This window comes from Ruditapes philippinarum, unplaced genomic scaffold (assembly GCF_026571515.1).
Source record: "Ruditapes philippinarum isolate M1 unplaced genomic scaffold, ASM2657151v2 ctg5362_1_1_1_1, whole genome shotgun sequence".
Classification (NCBI taxonomy): Eukaryota; Metazoa; Mollusca; class Bivalvia; order Venerida; family Veneridae; genus Ruditapes; species Ruditapes philippinarum.
This window is the reverse complement of record NW_026855796.1, coordinates 11,571-31,355: the sequence shown is the minus strand read 5'-3', so window position 1 is coordinate 31,355 and position 19,785 is coordinate 11,571. Positions and strand designations below refer to the sequence as shown.

General features: G+C 31.0%; 1 protein-coding gene and 4 non-coding genes across 5 annotated transcripts; 1 reads left to right on the top strand and 4 right to left on the bottom strand.

Moving 5' to 3' along the window:
- Nucleotides 1-1,269: 1,269 nt before the first annotated feature.
- Nucleotides 1,270-1,341, bottom strand: Trnae-cuc (transfer RNA glutamic acid (anticodon CUC)). The gene has a single exon. It is a non-coding gene; the product is annotated as a tRNA-Glu (tRNA).
- A 914-nt stretch (nt 1,342-2,255) lies between these two features.
- On the bottom strand, nt 2,256-2,327 carry Trnae-cuc (transfer RNA glutamic acid (anticodon CUC)). The gene has a single exon. It is a non-coding gene; the product is annotated as a tRNA-Glu (tRNA).
- A 1,186-nt stretch (nt 2,328-3,513) lies between these two features.
- Trnae-cuc (transfer RNA glutamic acid (anticodon CUC)) lies at nt 3,514-3,585 on the bottom strand. Its single transcript has one exon. It is a non-coding gene; the product is annotated as a tRNA-Glu (tRNA).
- A 960-nt stretch (nt 3,586-4,545) lies between these two features.
- Trnae-cuc (transfer RNA glutamic acid (anticodon CUC)) lies at nt 4,546-4,617 on the bottom strand. The gene has a single exon. It is a non-coding gene; the product is annotated as a tRNA-Glu (tRNA).
- A 9,149-nt stretch (nt 4,618-13,766) lies between these two features.
- LOC132744407 (actin, adductor muscle) lies at nt 13,767-17,837 on the top strand. Its single transcript, XM_060733116.1, has 3 exons — nt 13,767-13,980; nt 16,091-16,469; nt 16,925-17,837. The coding sequence occupies exons 1-3, from the start codon at nt 13,855-13,857 to the stop codon at nt 17,548-17,550; spliced, it is 1,131 nt and encodes a 376-aa protein (XP_060589099.1). The 5' UTR covers nt 13,767-13,854; the 3' UTR covers nt 17,551-17,837.
- Nucleotides 17,838-19,785: the final 1,948 nt, after the last annotated feature.

Here is a 19,785-nt window from a genome sequence, read left to right as displayed (position 1 = left end):
TTGTTAAACAACACGTGTTTGCGATTTTCATACAATAAATTAATATACCCGATCTGTGATTATTAATAGTGTTAACATTTCGCTAGTATAATACAGTAAAGTTGTCAAAATACTGCTGTCTTTACATTATGCTACTTTTATGAAAAATAATTTCACGTTCTTCGGTCACAGATTTTAAAAAAAGATGTTCATTTCTGGGACATAATGAGCCTTTAAAAAGTTCATTCTCTGTTTTGCATAAAAATAATAAATACACATATGAAGAGTAGTATTCATTTTAAACAAATTGCATATCACTTATAGCATTCAACCATTCATTATTATGGTTCAAAATTTCGAATTAATTCAAAATAAAAACAAAATTAGAAGAATATACAAGAATATGCTCATATAGTACGTAAATAAAAGGGACACTATGTCTCGGAAACGTATTAATTATTACTTCTTTCTGTGTAACGGGCAAGTTTTACACGAGTACCAGTTTTTTTTTTTAAATAATGGTTTTAGCCGGTGGTGGGGGCGTGAGGGATATTTCACGTATTCATTATCCCTCATGTACAGACTCAATGAAACCGATTCTGTAATTCTCTTGTAATTTTGTTGTGATTACTGCTAACGAGGGATCACTTTGTTTTCGGATGTTAAGAGCATGTGAGATACTTCTCGTGTTGAATGTGATATAATCTAAATTCAAGAAGCAAAATGTAAACAAAGTAGTATTTTAAGTTCCATACAAAATACTGGACAACTATAATTGTACTAAGAAGATGGTTCAGGTAATTGTTCGATGAGTAACTTTTTAACCCAAATACAGAAAGCTTTTGATAATTAGAGAATGCAACCTTTTCTTGGGCATAATGGGCCTCGAAAGCGTATGAAATATATCTTTAATACAGTAAATAGTTTCGGTACCTTCACTTACACGTATTCAATCTTAGTGTGGATTAATTTCTTTCGAAATGAAAATAAATAAAAGGTAAATTAATAAATTCTTATGATAATGATAAAATGATATAACAAACCCGACCCCCCCCCCCCTCAGAAAAAAACAGCAACAAAAACGATATAACAATTTGAAAATAACAATCTGGTAACATAATACATGTATGGAGTATTTCGACTTCAGAAGGAACCTGTGGTGCCTGTTGTAAGTTAGTGCGGGAGGTTAAAATAAAAGTGGTCTGTAAAACTAGATATAAATAAATAAGGAACATTTATACTTTATGATCATAAGAAATCAGCAAAGCAATACACATTTAAAAAAATATCTTCCCAAGCGGGGAATCGAACCCCGGCCGCCGCGGTGAGAGCGCGGAATCCTAACCACTAGACCACTTGGGAACTTGATGTACCATATGATCAATGTTATACAAATACATTTGTAATATGAATATAAAATGGGTATAGAAAAAATAATACGTATGAAGGAAAATGATGATTACTTTTCCCCCTTTTATGTAAAATAACAGTGTTATATAATATAACTATAAAATATTTCATTTCGTGAGAATATTAGTGTTTTAAACACTTGTTTTGCTAACATAACATGATTAAACGTGTTTAACTACCCGCGAATTTCTTTTAACAGGTAGTACACGTGACTTAGGTAGCGTCCTTTAATACAATCTAAAAGGGTTTAGTTAAGTATGCCTAAACATTTTATAAACAGGTGCACACATATATCCTTTAAGATATGACATCGTTTATTTTCAACATACATTTAGATCTATACATGTATACGTAAATACCGGTTCATAAAAACATTAAATTACAATAATTTTCGTCTTTAAAAATAATTCTATTTCAGAGTAGCCGTTGCCTTGAAACATTTATTTTGATTGTTAACACAACTGTTGGGTATGTCTTTATTTAATTAGTTTGAGAGAAATTAATGTAACATGTTCATAATATGTTATGATCATGATAATCCATTTTAAATTACATGCTATATAACGTATATTCCATCAACGAAAAATTCCGATTACCTTCTTCAATATTTTCTTGGAAGGCTTTGCAATTCCGCCTTATTTACCACAAGGCCATCGGGCCGTAATTATGCATTAAAGAATTGATAACTATGTATTACTATCATTAAAATCCATAGGTTAATTGTAATTGATTATGGAAACTAACAAAAAAATACCGAACATTAATCAGTTACTATTATAGAACAATATAATGTTTGATAAATTTAAACAAAATATTGAAGGATTAGAATTTCTTTATACCAGAATTTTTTTATAAAAAAAAATTTCTTCCCAAGCGGGGAATCGAACCCCGGCCGCCGCGGTGAGAGCGCGGAATCCTAACCACTAGACCACTTGGGAACTTATACATGTTGGCAACTTCTTACTATATATAATAACTATTTTTATATCTCTGAAACTACGACAGTAATATTATCAGTGAAATATCTATTTGCTTTTGTCTGAGCTTTTTATAATTTCATGATTTAAATGGAAACTATTGCTACGGTGCTTCATAAATGACATCATAAATAACATTTTACGACCTTTAGGTAAGATTAATGTCACATTTATTACCGCAAGCTGTAACAGGACATACACCCGTAACTTTAATGTGTTTGGTATAGTATAAACATTAATAGATCAAAGTTGTTAGGTTTAATAATATGGCAAGTTTTCGGGTTTACTGCTGAGAGAAATGAACGTGTAACTTAGTAAAACAACTAATCGTTCAGTAACTAGCTAGAAGTTATTTTTATTATTAAAAAAAATAAATTAAGTCACCAGCGGAAGTTGCATCAGAGTGGTAAGCACCATGGGTGTTGATTCTCAATCATTAAGCAGAACAGCTGAACCACGAAGTTCCCCCGTGACCTTGCAGGGCTAGTTTAAATTTTATTACTCCCATACCTATATCCAGATTCATTTTTGATTTCTTAATGTCCATCACTAACTACACGTGGGAACAAAATTCTTAAAATAAATGAAACGAATTACATTTTAAAAGATAGTTTATTTCATTGTTGAACTTTCGTTGAACTTTTATAACCTAACAACATGAGATATTTTTTTAAAATGATAGATATTAACATCTTGTAATACTGAAACACAAGGTGAATAAAATAAATAAACGGTGTACATTTATATCATGACTTAATTAAGTTGAAATTCGGCATCTCTTATATTCTATAGTTTACTTTAAAATTTCTTCCTTTTAGTTGTCAAATTTTTATTACATGTATTCAACATAATGAATGGACGTTATTTATTATAAAAATTATGTAGGCAATTATATCCAACAACAAAAACAACGACAACAAAAAACTGTTTTTCTTCCTTTTAAATAATTCATAAATTTTAAACAAACAAGTTTTTAAAAATTGTATCAAAGTTATCGCGAGGCATTTTAAGTTTTTTTTTTTTTAATTTCTTGAGTTCATTTAAAATAAATAATCAATAATAACAATTTTGAAATGTTTGATAAATGTATAAAATATTGATGGATTGCATTATTATTTTCTATTTTTCTAAGAAATGTAAAAATAACTTCCCAAGCGGGGAATCGAACCCCGGCCGCCGCGGTGAGAGCGCGGAATCCTAACCACTAGACCACTTGGGAACTTACAATGAGCGACATACTAACTATATCAAATAACTATTTCTTCTATGATAGTAATCGCATTGAAAATATTCATTATTTACTTACTTTTTGTCTTTATTTCCCGTCTCACCTTAAAAGATTAAAATGATAGCATTGATTACGAAATGTATCGTAGAGTGTTTCATTAAAGGCATCATAAATTACAGTTAGGATTAAGTTGAGTCACATTTGAGCAAAATTGTTAATGTAATATGGCAAGTTTTCGGAATAATCTAATAAGTTCAAGAATGAGTTGACAGCTTATAGCCATACATTAGCTAGATAGTTTTTTCCATATAAAAATACTCCACTCAATTTAAGTCACTAACGGGAATCCAACCAAATGCGCCATAACCAGTGCGTCCCCTCGAAGTCCCCTTTAACCTTGCTCAAGGGTTATTTACTTTTATTAATCCGATACCAGATTCAGTTTGATTTTTTTTAAACCTTTATCATTTTTACATTAATTTTCTTGAATCATATTCGCATGCTTTGAATACATGAGATGAAGTATATGTAATCAAATAAAAATTCATTACATAATTCAACTTTCGTATTGAAAGTGGTATGTTCGGATATTCAACTTCAGTTTTCAAGTTTTTATCATTTTAATGAAATGTGCAAGATATATGATATCTTAATAAAAGATAATATTTCTTTAACATGATGTGCCTTGTTTTTTTCCAGGAGAAATTCTCTCCTCCACAATTCCCTCTAAATTTATACACTTGTGAATGACGAAAGCCCACTTCTTTATAATATATCAGTTACATGTACATTATTTCAAAACTTTAAAATGGCATCCTAGTTATCACGAGGCATTCTAAAGTCTGTTGCTGATAGGTAAGATATATATCCATAGAATACAAATGATAAAATGTTATTGATAAATGTATCAAAATATTAAGCATTTTCTATTCCAAGAACTTAAAAAATATCTTCCCAAGCGGGGAATCGAACCCCGGCCGCCGCGGTGAGAGCGCGGAATCCTAACCACAAGACCACTTGGGAACTTACGTTCACATGGGAAAATACGGGATACTAACCGTATTTAATAACTATTTCTACTATGATAGTAATCACATAGAAAAAAAAAACATTATTTATTTACTTTTTGTCTTTATTTCTCGTCTCACCTAAAAGGTTAAAATGATAACATTGATTACAAAATGTTTCGTAGAGTGTGTCATTAAAGGCATCATAAATTACTGTTACGATTAAGTTAAGTCACATTTGAATGCAAGTTGCAACTTGTTGTTTTGCATTAGCAACAAGTGTATATTATTATGCCCAAGAAATCTATATTTATTAAATTATTAAGAAATGTCTTATGTATTTAATAATGTTTAATTAATAGATTTAGAGTATGTTAAATGTTTAACAGCCGAAAAAGTAGCGCTGAATGTGCAGTAATGTGCCGTAAAAGTAGCAAAATGTAAACATAGTATTATTTTGACTTCTATACTAAATACTAATTCACTATAATTATACAAAATGCCAACAAAGCGAGAAGCAAAGATAGTTAATTTATATGACAAATGTGTATGTTTTGGGAAACTGTGACAAGATACAAAAAAGTTTAAAAGTATTTGTGAAATAAAAATGTTAGTATTTCTGAGACATAAAGTGGAATTCACTGTCTGATATGTTTACATGTTAATATAATATTAAGATAATGTGCAAGATATATGTTATCTTGATAAAGAGGGTATCAATTATTTATTTAATTTTACCCATGTTATGTATCTATTAATCTAAACTAATATATAAAAAAATCACGTATTTTATCATTTTCTTTCTTTTCAAACAAACAATGTTTCATTGATATATTCATGGTTCACCAGTTACATCATATCAGTTCAACAATATCCTGAAAAAAGTTCTACAATGTTTTTTGTTTTCTGACAAAATCCAAATACTATATCATTTACATGCACATAATTTTGAAATCAAGTTAACGAGAGGAATTTTCAGGTCTAGATAGAAGGAAATATAGTATATTCATAGGGTACAAGGTCTAGATAGAAGGAAATATAGTATATTCATAGGGTACAATAATAACTTAATTATTACATGTATACAATTTTATTATGATTGAAAAATAAATTAAGATATTGAAGGATTAGATATTTTCTATTCCAGAAACTCTAAAACAATTCCCAAGCGGGGAATCGAACACGGCCGCCGCGGTGAGAGCGCGGAATCCTAATCACTAGACTACTTGGGAACTTACGAAGCACGAGATAATAACTTTCTATATTTAGCATTTGAAACTATAATAGTAACCGCATATCAAAAGATAATTTTTTGTGTTTTCGTCTTTAATTTCTGTCTGACCGTATATAATTTAAATTTAATTTAATTTAAATGGTAACGTTGGTTACAAAGTGTTTTGTAGACTGTTTCATTAAAGGTATCATAATTTACAGTTAGGATTAAGTTGAGTCACATTTGAAAGCTGGTTATAACTTGTAATTTTGTTCTTGTCTAGAAAAAAATAAGGAAATATGGCAAGTTTCCGGATCTACCGTCGAAATATAATCTGTCAATTATTTCAGGAACGAGCGGGCAACTTAATAATATAAGTTATCGTCGATACCTTTTCCTTCATCATTATTTAACTTACGTATTATATAATCATATACATGTAACACAAAAAACATTCTATTTAAAGACAAATATCAACATTTTGTTATATTGAAACAGGATGAATTTACGTAATTTTACACATGCTATATATTGTCTATTTAAAATTTAATAAGCGTCTAATCACACTCAGAAGCTTAGAGTTATGTCTCCGAATAATTATGAAGAAAGTGGTAAAATTTAATTCCACGCAATGTCAATTGAAATGAGACAAGAATATTTTTCAAAACGAAAAAAAAAAAAAAACGCTTCTTTTTGTATCTAAACAACCCTAGTTCCCAAGGTGTTATGCACCTCTGTTAATACATAGAATCAACATGCTCTGTTTATCTAAAGTGATCTAAACTGACCAAGTGGTCAGCACGACATAGCAGTCATGATGGATTAATCAGTATGTATTATATTGATGACGTAATATTTTATTGGTAGCAGACCGTGGGAATGTGTGACCACGTGACGCGTGCCGGTTGTAACTTCTGGTGTGATCGAGGTAGCTACGAGCGATACTTATCTAGTTAATTAATGAGATCGATTATCAACAGTTGGTGATGGAATACGAATACTGTAGTACGCTACTATAGGTACAAATAAAAAAGTACTTTTTTTCCTATACAATAACATTGAAAACATCGATCAAAGTTTAATACAACATATGAACTCTACCATAAATTATATATCGTATAGGTTACATAGAGCCAGGGTAGAGTTTTATTAAAAAAAAAAATTAAAAATATAAATAACTGATAAATACTAAAAATGTGTGCCAAATAACGGCTCTATTTCAACGATTATTGTTGTTCTATACCAACTTAAACAACTTTTGTTATAACAATTATAGAGGTACAGTATCAAAACTTGTAATTACAAAACATATAAAAGGTCTTTGAAAACTATTAACATTTATTTCTATCTAAATTTTAAACATAATGTGATGTGATACATGGAAATAACAAAATTATATATTTTAACTTCAGCCTAGATATACTTTATTTTATTTTTTAAATAGAAGCATGCTGTACATATGTTGTTTTTTTCTAAATGATATTGCTTTTTGAAATGGGAGTGTGTTAGTTGGTGTTTTTCATTTTTTTTTAAATTTAGACTGATATAGAGAAACATATAATTGATTCCGTTACCATATCTTTAAGACTTTTAAAATAACTTACAATAATTGGGACAAAATCATTCATAATTGGCAGATGACCAGCTTATATTAAATTAATTCAAATGTATTAAAATGAAGAAACATTTAAAAGTTGCACCCACAAAAATATAAAACGAGAGTTTAAGATCATTAACCTATTCTTTGACTTCACGTGTCAACTGGTCATGCAACACGTGGCTCACTGCATCGTGTATTAAACCACCCCATGTCATAGTGGAGTGTGTATTTAAACAATAACGTGTCACATCTGGGGGTTGAGTGGGTTGTCATTATAACACGTGTACGTCATTATAATATACAAATGTTCCCTGAAAAAAATTAAGACATATAACTTCAAAATAGTCTCATCCTGCACCGTATGCAAAAATTATTATCATTAATTAAAACCTTATTGACAACATTGGTGCCCCCCCCCCCCCAGTCACCGTTCTCAATAAAGATTAAATTGAAGTACAACTTTGATATTTTATATAGAAAAAAAATACACAAATAATAAGGGGATATTTTCATCGAGTGGTACAAAAATTATTATTTCATGAGTGGCGATAGCTACGAGTAAAATATGATTTTTTTCAAAACAGAAGATGAAAATAAATAAAATCTGTATTTATAGGGAAACAAATTGAATTTTCTGTTTATTATATATATTAAAATTTTCTCTCTTTTGACACTACAATTTAAAAAACTGTCCTTTAAATTTTATGAATTAGCTGATTTTAGAAGAAAGTAGTCTAGCAAGACCTCAGTGAAATTACAGAAAAATATGTTTCACTGCAGTGAAAACTGAAAATAGGCATTTTACTTGATCAATATTTCTAAATACTTCATTATAAATATATAATAAAAGACACAATCTTACACCCAACATTTTATTTTTGCATACAAAAAATAAAAAAATGTTTTTTTTTTTGTATTATTTTAAAAAGACTTTCCACGAATTGTCTTGATTATAAAAAGACCTTTTACATTTTCTAATCTTTTGATTATAAAACGACTTTTCCCCACGAATTTTCTTGATGTTAAAAAAGATTTTTCTCACGAATTCGAATACTTATATATTCAAACCATGTCAAACTTGAAATTAAAGAAAGGTATACCTTAATATAGTTCTAAAAAATCAGAAAAAGGTTACATAGTTTAAACTGGCCATTGATCGTTCTTGTTCATCTATGGTGAAAGAAATGATTCAATATTTCCTATTTATGTAAGACATGAAATTCTTCTAAAATAATTCACTTTCTATATACATAAACAGTTCATAGCATGCGCGTCTAAAGTATTTGCGACAATAGTAACGAAAAACAAATTGGTTATTAGAAATAGAAAACTTGTTTGGCAACATATCTACAAGAGTAACATGCTTCGTGTTGTACCTCTGTTGATTCCAGTTAAAGATTACCACAGATGCCTTTGTAAACCCTCTAATATTGCTAAAATAATCTCGAGTAGCGTGCATTTTATACCTCGATCATTCCTTCAGCGTTACATAGCATTGCTTACATTCCTCGTGCAGAAAAAAAAACAACAACATAATAATCAGTGCACATTTTACACAGGAAGGTACTTTTTTCTGGGGGCGGAAGTAGGATCGGTGTCTGTGTGTGGGGGTGATGTGGTGATGGGGGAAGGGGAAGGAAGGGAAATAAGGGTCATTGAGTTAACTATGTGAACGAAGTTAAGATATTGACTGACTAAGATGGCCTAAATGTAATTTACTCGCTGGTTTACTTTAGTTATTCAGTTTTTTTTACCAAATTAGTTTATGTCATAGTCAAGTAAAATACGAACATGTATGTCATCACATTATCGTGGCCGAAATAACATATTTACAAAATACAGAAGAAATATAAGGTATATAGTGAAATGGCTTCCCGGCCAATAACACCCATCCCTCCACTCCCCACCCCACACCCCAAAAACAGTGAATCTCTTACAATCATAACTAAATAGATAACATATATAATATTTATTTAGCTTCGTCCTTTTTTACTACCTATGAATATATTGAACATTGATTTATTGATTAAATGTAAACAGCCAACCGTGACATTGTTTATGTCATTGGGGCGGGGGGGGGGGTAACATAATAAGATAATAAGATTTACAAATTCTAAAGCAACAAAAGCCCTTCTTTCTTTTTTACTTATCATGATAATAATTTTATACCATTGAAATGAGAAGAGAAAAGTGGATTTAGTTGATGTTCGCAGATATATTTTTTGTACATCTTACATTTATCCTGATAGTATAGTATTGTTCATTCAAAATATATAAGAAATGACATGACAGTTATAAATATTCTGCTTAAAATAAAAAAAAAAAAAAATATAATTCCATAATAACTTAATGACAAAAATATGTTTGTATATTTTTTCTAAACCATTGCTAACGGTGAAATAGCAGCATAATATTTATTCAAAAACGTTTTATTCTTTTTACTTACAATAACATAGACACATGTCCACTTTATGTTTATGAAATCTTTCGAGAATCGACCAAAAAATTATGAAAAGAATGCAATTTTATCATAATGAAATTCATTTAAAAAGTTGATTATAAACAATTACTGCTTGAATTACTTGAGATACTTCGCTACTGGGTTCCTCTTTATTCACGGTACTGTTAACGCTTTGATACAAGCAAAAAAATGAACTTACGGTACAAAAAAGTGTCATAAGCTGTAACATGTAGGTATTTTTTTTATGTATGACATAAGGTAACAACAACATATTCAATCAATATCAGATTTAATTGTCAAGACGGAGATCATAGGTTGGCCATTTCGAAAACAATATGTCATCATTTAAATCGCGAAACAGTGTAACACTCTAGTTTTTACATGTTTCAGTTAAAATTACTAAATATCAATTTCAGATATTAAAACTATCTTTACTTTGTAACTCAAACTCTCTGTAACTTTACTTTCAACAAACAAGAACATTACGAAAATAATGATTGCTTCATATTTATGCACACATGTGAATGAACTACATGTTTTGTGGCATTTTGCAGAAATTAGTAAAATGATGTTCTGTTTTACGTAAAAATCTACAGATTTAAACATATTTCGCACAAAAACTTTATTGTCTAGGTTTACGACTAAAATATGCCAATGTCAGACCAATTTTAACACTAGTCAATTGGAAATATGCCTTTACCGTGAAATAAATGATGACGCGTTTATTATAACTTTCTGACCTTTGAAAATTGTTAAATGAAGGAAAACTGGAATGAATGTCATTTTTTTCATGCAGACTTTGCACATTTCATAATTCTCAGCATATTACCTATTGCAACATCAGCCGTTTCTTAGAATAGGTGTTAATTGTTAGAGGAAGCACACTGATTGTCATTATTAGGCAGACGATAAAAAACACAAACGCAGACGATAATACCTGGAGAGATCTCTACATGCTCTCCACGTGAATTTTATCGTCTGCAGCCTCATGATTTTCACGTGCTGACGTTTTTCATGATTTTGATAAATATCAGAATCCTTATGACCTAAATTAGATACAAATTATTGATTTTTATCGATTATTGATTTTTATCAAATAATATGCACTGATTATATCACTCACAGATCTGTTTATCACATCAGATATTTCACTTAGAACATATGCGTCCTAGAGTATATGCATTGTTACACATATGTTAGCGTTACGGAAGTAATTGTGGCCAGATATGGTTTGAGAAGATACAGAAAATATCAGCGGACAAATGTCCTAGGGGGAAATTGTTCTACAATCGGAATTTCGCCATAGTTTACAATATGTATCACAAGAAGAGTGTATTTACTCTAACAGAAATTTTATCCTTGGTGATGATTACTTTTAGAACACATGTTTTCAACATTAAAATGAAATGTAAACATTTAGGCTGTTCATCCTGCACCCTTATAAAAACTTTTTTTTCAAAGCTAAAACTCACGTCCCGTACAAAGATACAGGAAAAAAAGTATGCGCATTGATAAGTCTATCGTTTTGCTTATTCATGAAATTACATTATAACTTTTAGCAGACGGTAAATTTTATATACAATTATGAACGTATATTTTCTTCTGTTAGATCTATATAAAAGTTTGATTATTTTATAAATGCTCATTTATATACACGTTTACACTTTAGTAAAATGAAAATAATATTTATAATATGAACTGTATAGTTTTACACGATATAATATATAGAGATATAAATTTGTACATCTGGAAGTTTCTCTCTTTTTTGTATCAAACGTGTGAGAACAGAACTGAACAGAACAGATACATTTACAATATTTTTGACTTGTACAATTTTACATAAAAAAACAATTTTACAATACATACTAACATAAATCACAAGATCAGATCTAACCATGTCAAATCAATATAGAGGATGAATTTATTAATATATTAAATTGTAGCTACTATATCTTAGAGAATTCTATGAGACATCGCATCTTTTACATACAATGATAAATTTTAAAGTATACTTTCAGCATATCAGTGAATTTAAACATACTAGGTCTGGTGTAATAGTATCTTTATATTTTTTATTATATCAGTATAACAAGAAAAAAAGATGAAATGATATTCATCTTCTATGTCGTGAAGATTGCAATACAAACAGTATCATAGGGCCAGAATGTTAAATGTTTGCAATTCTCCCATAGTATTCCGGTGTATAGATACTTATGATTTGCATTATAGAAGTGATTACTTTTATATGTCAAATCATAGTTTCAAAATAATCATACATTGAAATGAAAATTAAAAAAAACAACTAGAAGTAATTTCAGACTCGTCTATTTTTCAAGTCAATTTTTAATTTGTGTAATTCAGTTAATATTGGTGTACATTCTTTTTATATCATACACGGCCACTTATAATATAATTAATATTGATGCTTTGTGTAGTACAAATAATAATTTCATGTGAACTATCATTAAATTATAATGTATATATGTTTAAAGTGACTTATACATTCATTGGGCTGGGTGTTATGTTAAATTATTTATAATCGTTATTTGTAATTTGTCATACATATGCCACTTTAATAACGTACATTCCTACTTTTTTACTATCTTACGTACTAAATGTTTGTAGTTATTGACTATTTATTTATATTTATTCATATAATATATAATTTATTCACCGCCAGATAAACTAGATGTCAAGTACGAAAGTTTTGTCACTGTATTAATGATATTTGAAACATTTCAAGCCTCCTTCTTTGCTAGCCTATGTGTAAATAAATACATTCTATTGTATTTGTTATAACAAATAGTACAATATAAGCGTACACACACCGTAAAAAAATGTTTAGTCTACCATAAGTTAACCATGAGTAGAATTCTGTACACTATATAAGGCAGGTCACAAAAAATAAATAAAAAACTTTTGAGAAATGAAATTAAAAACATTTATGGGGCATAATGGGCCTTTAAGAAGTGAACCATTGACATAGAATGTACTATATGAGTAAGTGTGTACTATAAGTCATTAAATATGAATGGAAACAAACACGCCAGGCATTTCTACATATATTTCATGTTGTACAGATACAGCATATTTCTATGTTTAACACTAGTACAACGTAAAGATACATTGTACATTATTTGAAACCGGCCAAAATATTATATTTCTCTTTATTATTTTACGTAAATTATATAATAAATGAAATCTACAAATTGTATTTATAAAGTTTTCCTTTATTTGATAAAAAAAGTCAACTGTTCAATATATAATTAGAATATATATGGCTAAATATTATATATAATAGGACTTCACTGGTGTACATTTGGTTTAATGTTATTATAAAAAATATTATATTTTCTGTAAGTCCCCCACATTCATCCTCACGTGTACAAAAGTTCATTTAGCGAAAATAACTAAAATGGCAGATATTTCTGTAATTTATTATCACACATTATAAAGCATTTTTGTTCTGTAATTGCTGTTACAATTTAAACATGTATTCTCATATTAATTATTTGTACTTTCTCTTTTTCTTTAATCTTGTTAAAATATCACAAAACCTGTGTAAACAAAATGACAAATACATTAAACACTTCCTAAATTATTTCCATAGCAACGTTTTTGTTGAAAGATTTCGAAAAGCATGTACACATTTGCAATCCAAAACAGGCGTATCATAGACAACAGCGGGATAACACCACGTGTGTGCACTCTAGCGTGTGTGTGTATTTGAAAACGAGGCTGGCATCTGCCAGAACGAGGCGGGTGGCCTACATCTGGTTCCTTACGCCTAATACTGATAGTAAGGTCTCCCAAATATGGGCATCGTTCATAGAGAGAGGCAAATTTTCTTAGAATTGAGATCACACGCTAATATAAACGATCTGAACCGTTGCTCTTTCGTCAGTATTTCTGCAAACGTTGAGCAGTAAACAGCCTGTACCTTCTCACATCCTTACGGATTAATAACTAATAAACAAATATGTGTGACGACGAAGTTGCCGCTCTTGTTGTAGACAATGGCTCCGGTATGTGCAAAGCCGGATTCGCCGGAGACGATGCCCCAAGAGCCGTCTTCCCTTCCATCGTCGGCCGCCCAAGACATCAGGTATGTGGAGTTTTAATAGAAGTGTTTCTTGAACATAAATGATTTAATGCCTTAGCATTATAAAATTTATATGATGTTAGAAATATTATAAGGGATAATGCTCAAAGCTTTCTTATTGTACTTTGATTTTGAGGACTTCCGGTGGGGATAGTTTGAGACTCGAACCTTACATGAAATATTTAGGGAACTTTGTTATTGTATTTGAGTAACAGGGAATTAAAAGAATTGATGCTGAAAAGGAACTTGCCTGTCAGCTAAATGCCCAGCAATCTTTGTATATATTTGTATAAATGCTAGATTATATAGATTGAGATGTAACAAAATAATATTATATGTTAGCTAAAGTTCGCTGTATTAACAGAATAGCTTTATTTCGCCGAGATATTCATTACAATTGTCGAGATTCCCATATTTTATAATTCATTATGATATCGTTTTTGTACATTTGTTCTAATGATGTTTAAACTAGTTTGAATATTGAATAATATCGCAAAATTATAGATAGATTTGTTTATTGTCATTATAGCAATTATTTAACAAAATTCGTCAGAAAATATCTGTGTTCAGCTCTAAAAATAAATCATTTAGTTACAAAGAGGGAAATAAGTGTTTTTAAAACAAAGAAATCAAATCATACCGAAAAAAAAGGAAATTAATAGAATATGATTGTGAGAAAAGCGCAGCACGTGGTTTATCAAAAAATGGATTCTTATTAATATATAATTTAGGCGGAAATGATTCAGTTTGTTTTGTATGAGGTTGTAATTAAAAGGATTAATCTCATTATTTTTATCGTTACCAAAAAAGCTTGAGCCGAATAAATGCTTAGTAGCAGTATTTGATCATTTGAACACGCCGGTAACTGACCGCCATTTTGTTTCTCGTAGTAAATCACATGACGACGCCATATTGGATTTCCAAAAAAGGCAATGGTACGCGCCCCACTCGGTATGACTCACGTGTGTAAACTCTCCAAGTAGGCTTGGCTTATCAGCAAGAATAGAGATTTCGCTGATTGCCTGCTGTATGAATGAAATGTAAACTTGGCAACACAAAATTAGGTCGGAATGTTTGCTGCGCTACACATATTCCTGCGCGCGATCTTTAGATAAAAATAGATTGGCATAAAGTTACAAAATTGAGCGTCTGGGAATTTACACTTGAGATAAAAATTATTATGAGGAACACGTGGGGGTCGTTACAAAGCAATTCAAAACTAACAACTCCATGACTTTTATATCAAATTAGGAAATATTTTCTGAAATAAGATATAACCTGGAATAAAATATGATATATGATATACATTGTTTCTCGAAATATTTTTCATTGTTTGAATATCATTAAAGGCTCTGTTATAGTGTACCGATTTGAACCAATAGCTCATATTAAATATACAGTTTTGTTTTTCATGAAAAATGAAATTGATTTGAAAATATCTTTACGTATATCGATACAAGAATTTAATAATCAAACAGAAAGAATACATTTTAGAATTAAAAAAATATTTCTCATAGGCATTTTTGACCAATTACTAGATATGGAATGAAAACAAATATACATGCCTCTGACACATTACATATTCAGAAAGGAGCTTCTCCTCTGTATTTGGGAAATTAGTTTGTATATTAGATTTATTTCCGGGCATTTTTTTTTGCAACAAAAAACATTAAACATTCACACCGCACATTTACCATACAACAAGTTAATTTAAATTAACCAAGTTTAAGGAATATCTGTAGAGAACGTTAATGAAATGAGGATGATGATTCATAAAAGTTTTCTAACGAATTTATGATTTAGATGCGTAAACGAAATGAAATGATTTCCTCCACGATTTTATACGTACAATTTCCTCCAAAAGATTTCCTACACGATTTTTAGACGTATTTCGCAAAATCAGATATCTCACATGTATAAATCAGTAGTTTGATTCCTATTGCATTCGGTTTAAAATACGTACATTAATGTTTTATAAATCGTCCGTTAAAGATTTTCAACAATTTGAGAGAAAATTTAATACAGTTACGGGGTGTTATGGGCGTTATTTGTTACATTTTTTCCTCCTCTATCGGGGACTGTTTATTCAAGTTCTCCTCTTTCTTCTGTACAGGGTGTGATGGTTGGTATGGGTCAGAAGGACAGCTATGTAGGAGATGAAGCCCAGAGCAAGAGAGGTATCCTTACCTTGAAATACCCAATTGAGCACGGTATCGTCACCAACTGGGACGATATGGAGAAGATCTGGCATCACACATTCTACAATGAACTCCGTGTAGCCCCAGAAGAGCACCCAGTCTTGCTCACTGAGGCCCCACTCAACCCCAAAGCCAACAGGGAAAAGATGACCCAGATCATGTTTGAGACCTTCAACGCACCAGCCATGTACGTCGCCATCCAGGCCGTGCTCTCACTGTATGCTTCCGGTCGTACCACCGGTATCGTACTCGACTCCGGAGATGGTGTCACCCACACCGTCCCAATCTACGAAGGTGTGTATTTACGAAATATTTAACTTAAATAACTTTACAATGTTGTACAAATGATATAATTCAAATAAAATGAGCGCATATTTTTTACATATGAAGTTATAACCCACTGTTACCATTCGAATAGTAATTCTCATCCAATAGCTTAATGCTTTAAACTTAAAAATGATTAGGTAAATTTCAAACTTGAGTGTACTGTTATGCAAAATAAGTTTTTGCTTTAGATATCAAAAAAGCATTATTAACACACGTTCAATAAGATTATCTAAATTAGAGTTATATACAGACATGTACTTTCATGTTCTACCAGTACTCTAAGCGGGAGATAATAATTTCAAAGCCTTTAAGTCAGTAAAAACATACTATTAAGCGTTACAATACGTTACAAATGTTGATTGACACACAACTTTTTTTCTGCACGTGTTTCTCATGTTTTTGTTATCTTTGCTGTATTTCAGGTTACGCTCTTCCCCACGCCATCCTCCGTCTTGACTTGGCTGGTAGAGATCTTACTGATTACTTGATGAAGATCCTCACTGAACGTGGTTACTCATTCACAACCACCGCTGAACGTGAAATTGTCAGAGATATCAAGGAGAAGCTTTGCTATGTTGCTCTTGACTTCGAGCAGGAAATGGCCACCGCCGCTTCTTCATCCTCCCTCGAGAAGAGCTACGAGCTTCCCGACGGACAGGTCATCACCATCGGTAACGAGAGATTCCGTTGCCCAGAATCCCTTTTCCAGCCATCCTTCTTGGGTATGGAATCTGCTGGTATCCATGAAACCACATACAACAGCATCATGAAGTGTGACGTCGACATCCGTAAGGATCTCTACGCCAACACCGTCTTGTCTGGTGGCACCACCATGTTCCCAGGTATTGCCGACAGAATGCAGAAGGAAATTACCGCCCTTGCTCCATCAACCATGAAGATCAAAATCATTGCTCCACCAGAGAGGAAATACTCCGTCTGGATCGGTGGCTCCATCCTTGCTTCCCTCTCCACCTTCCAACAGATGTGGATCTCCAAACAGGAATACGATGAATCCGGCCCATCCATTGTCCACAGGAAATGCTTCTAAGCCATTCGACAAAATAGACACTTTAATAAATTTGACAAACAGGACAGTGCCGAGCAAAAAATTAAAACTTTATTTAAATTCGCAACATTCTGTTTTTATTATTCATTCGTATTTGAAGTTATTTATTTTTAAAATTTATTTTATCGTGATGGAAACACTTTGCTTTATTTCTTCAATTGCCCTATTTCGAACTGGACTTGTTAAGCTTTCTAGGGCGCATGCGCGAGTCACGTGATATCAAACTTTGAATTTTTTGAGATAAAACAGGAATAAAGAAAGCAAAGTGACTTCCGACTTTTGATATTTCTTACTGGATACTACCTTTCGCAAACTCCCCTAATGTGCCTTCTAAAGTGAAGAAAAAGGGCGGTAATTCGTATTTATACATATCCAATTATGCTATTTGTTGTGGTATAATTAGGAAGGTATCCACTTATACTGTTATTCATGATTCTTGAATCATATTTTAAATGATGAAAGATCATGCCCATGTTTATCGTTTATTGTATTGTGAGAAATAGACCGGATTCCGCGGATAAATAAATGTTTAAATTTGTACAAGATGTTAGTCATTCCTGATTGAAAATATCTTAGCATAAATAAATCCAAACTGATGTATTGAAGTTATTACCTGGCCCACAGTGCATTTTTTAAACACCATCAAAGAAACCAACACTGTGCAAAGGGAAATAACTTCAATATTTGAAAAGTTTTGAAATTTCGATATTTTGTTTCAAAGATGCAGTGTACTAAAGTTACTTCCCTTTGTCGAAATCTTAAAATCATTTGTAAAAGATAATTCGATTTCATTTCAAAACAAACATTAACAAAACGACAATGGCATAAAACATTTTTAATGCTGTATCTTTGAAACAAATTGTCTGTCCCATAATAATTTATTTCCCAAATATTTCTTCGTTAAAAAGCAAACAAATAGTCTGATTTTATATCGAATGTACATATAATGTGTAAGCCATTTGAAAATTAAACAGCGATATTCACCAGCTTCATTGAAATGAAGTGGAAGACCACACCCCCAACCGACCACCCACCCTCCCAAAAAGGGGAAGGCCATGCTCACCCAAATTCATAACAAAAGCCTATGAAAACATAAATAAAATTAAAATTTAAGTCAAGTTAACAGCCCATTCTAGTATTCACTATGTATCTTTTCTATGATCAAAAAGTAAGCTTTTTTACCACCCTGACACTAAAGAACAAGCATAACACTGCGAGAGAAAAAACCCCAAAAAACAACAACAACGAAAAGCAACAACAACAAAAAAAGCAATAACATTTTAATTAAACATAAGTATCGCGGTTCAATTGTAGTAAAGATTGATGCTTATTGGGACCAAGTCCGATTTTTGGACCTTACCTACAGGGTAATATACTGTCGCATCATAATTCCGTGGTACAATTACATATCAACAGTTAATAGTCATCTTTATTTTTTGGTACATCTATACCTAGCCATGTCTGAAAGTGGTGAAATTCTCTTTGGCATTTATCAAATATCTCAATGGTTGTGTAACAAAAACAATTGTCTTAAAAAGTATGTAAACTAAAAGTAAAATGGTGAAATAATTTACTTTGCTCTTAATCTGAGTAAAATAATAAGCTTTCTCATTCGTATATGAAACATTTCGATAAAAATACAATAAAAAGTAAGAGTTAAACTAATGGCACGTGCATGAAGTCAAGGAGGCACCTGAGATGTCTCAACACTAAAGCAGACGACAAACAATCTTATTTATCGCAGGCGTCTCTTACCATGATAAATGATCAATAGTTAAAAGCTTTAGCTGACTTAACGAATTACATCTAAAAAGGAAAATGAAAACGCACTAAAGAGATGAAAGAATAAATTGAAAAATTTGAAAAATCATGAAATCATGGATCAAAATAGAAAGAAAATACTTTTGTAATTGTCATGAAAAAGACTTGAATTTACGATTCAGTTTTACAGAATAACAATATCACGAATTTTAACATTACAAAAACGGCAAAAAGCACATCAACAGGAACATAGGAGGTTAAATAAAAAGTAATTAAAACCAGAGACATAGATAACATGTTTTCGAAACAAAGTGATTTTTAATATGAATAAGGAATTAAATTGAAAAATACATTCTCTTGTCAAAACAGAATAAAATTTGAGCCGCGTCACGACAAAACCAACATAATGGACTTGCGACCAGCATTGATCCAGACCAGCCTGCGCACCCTATAACA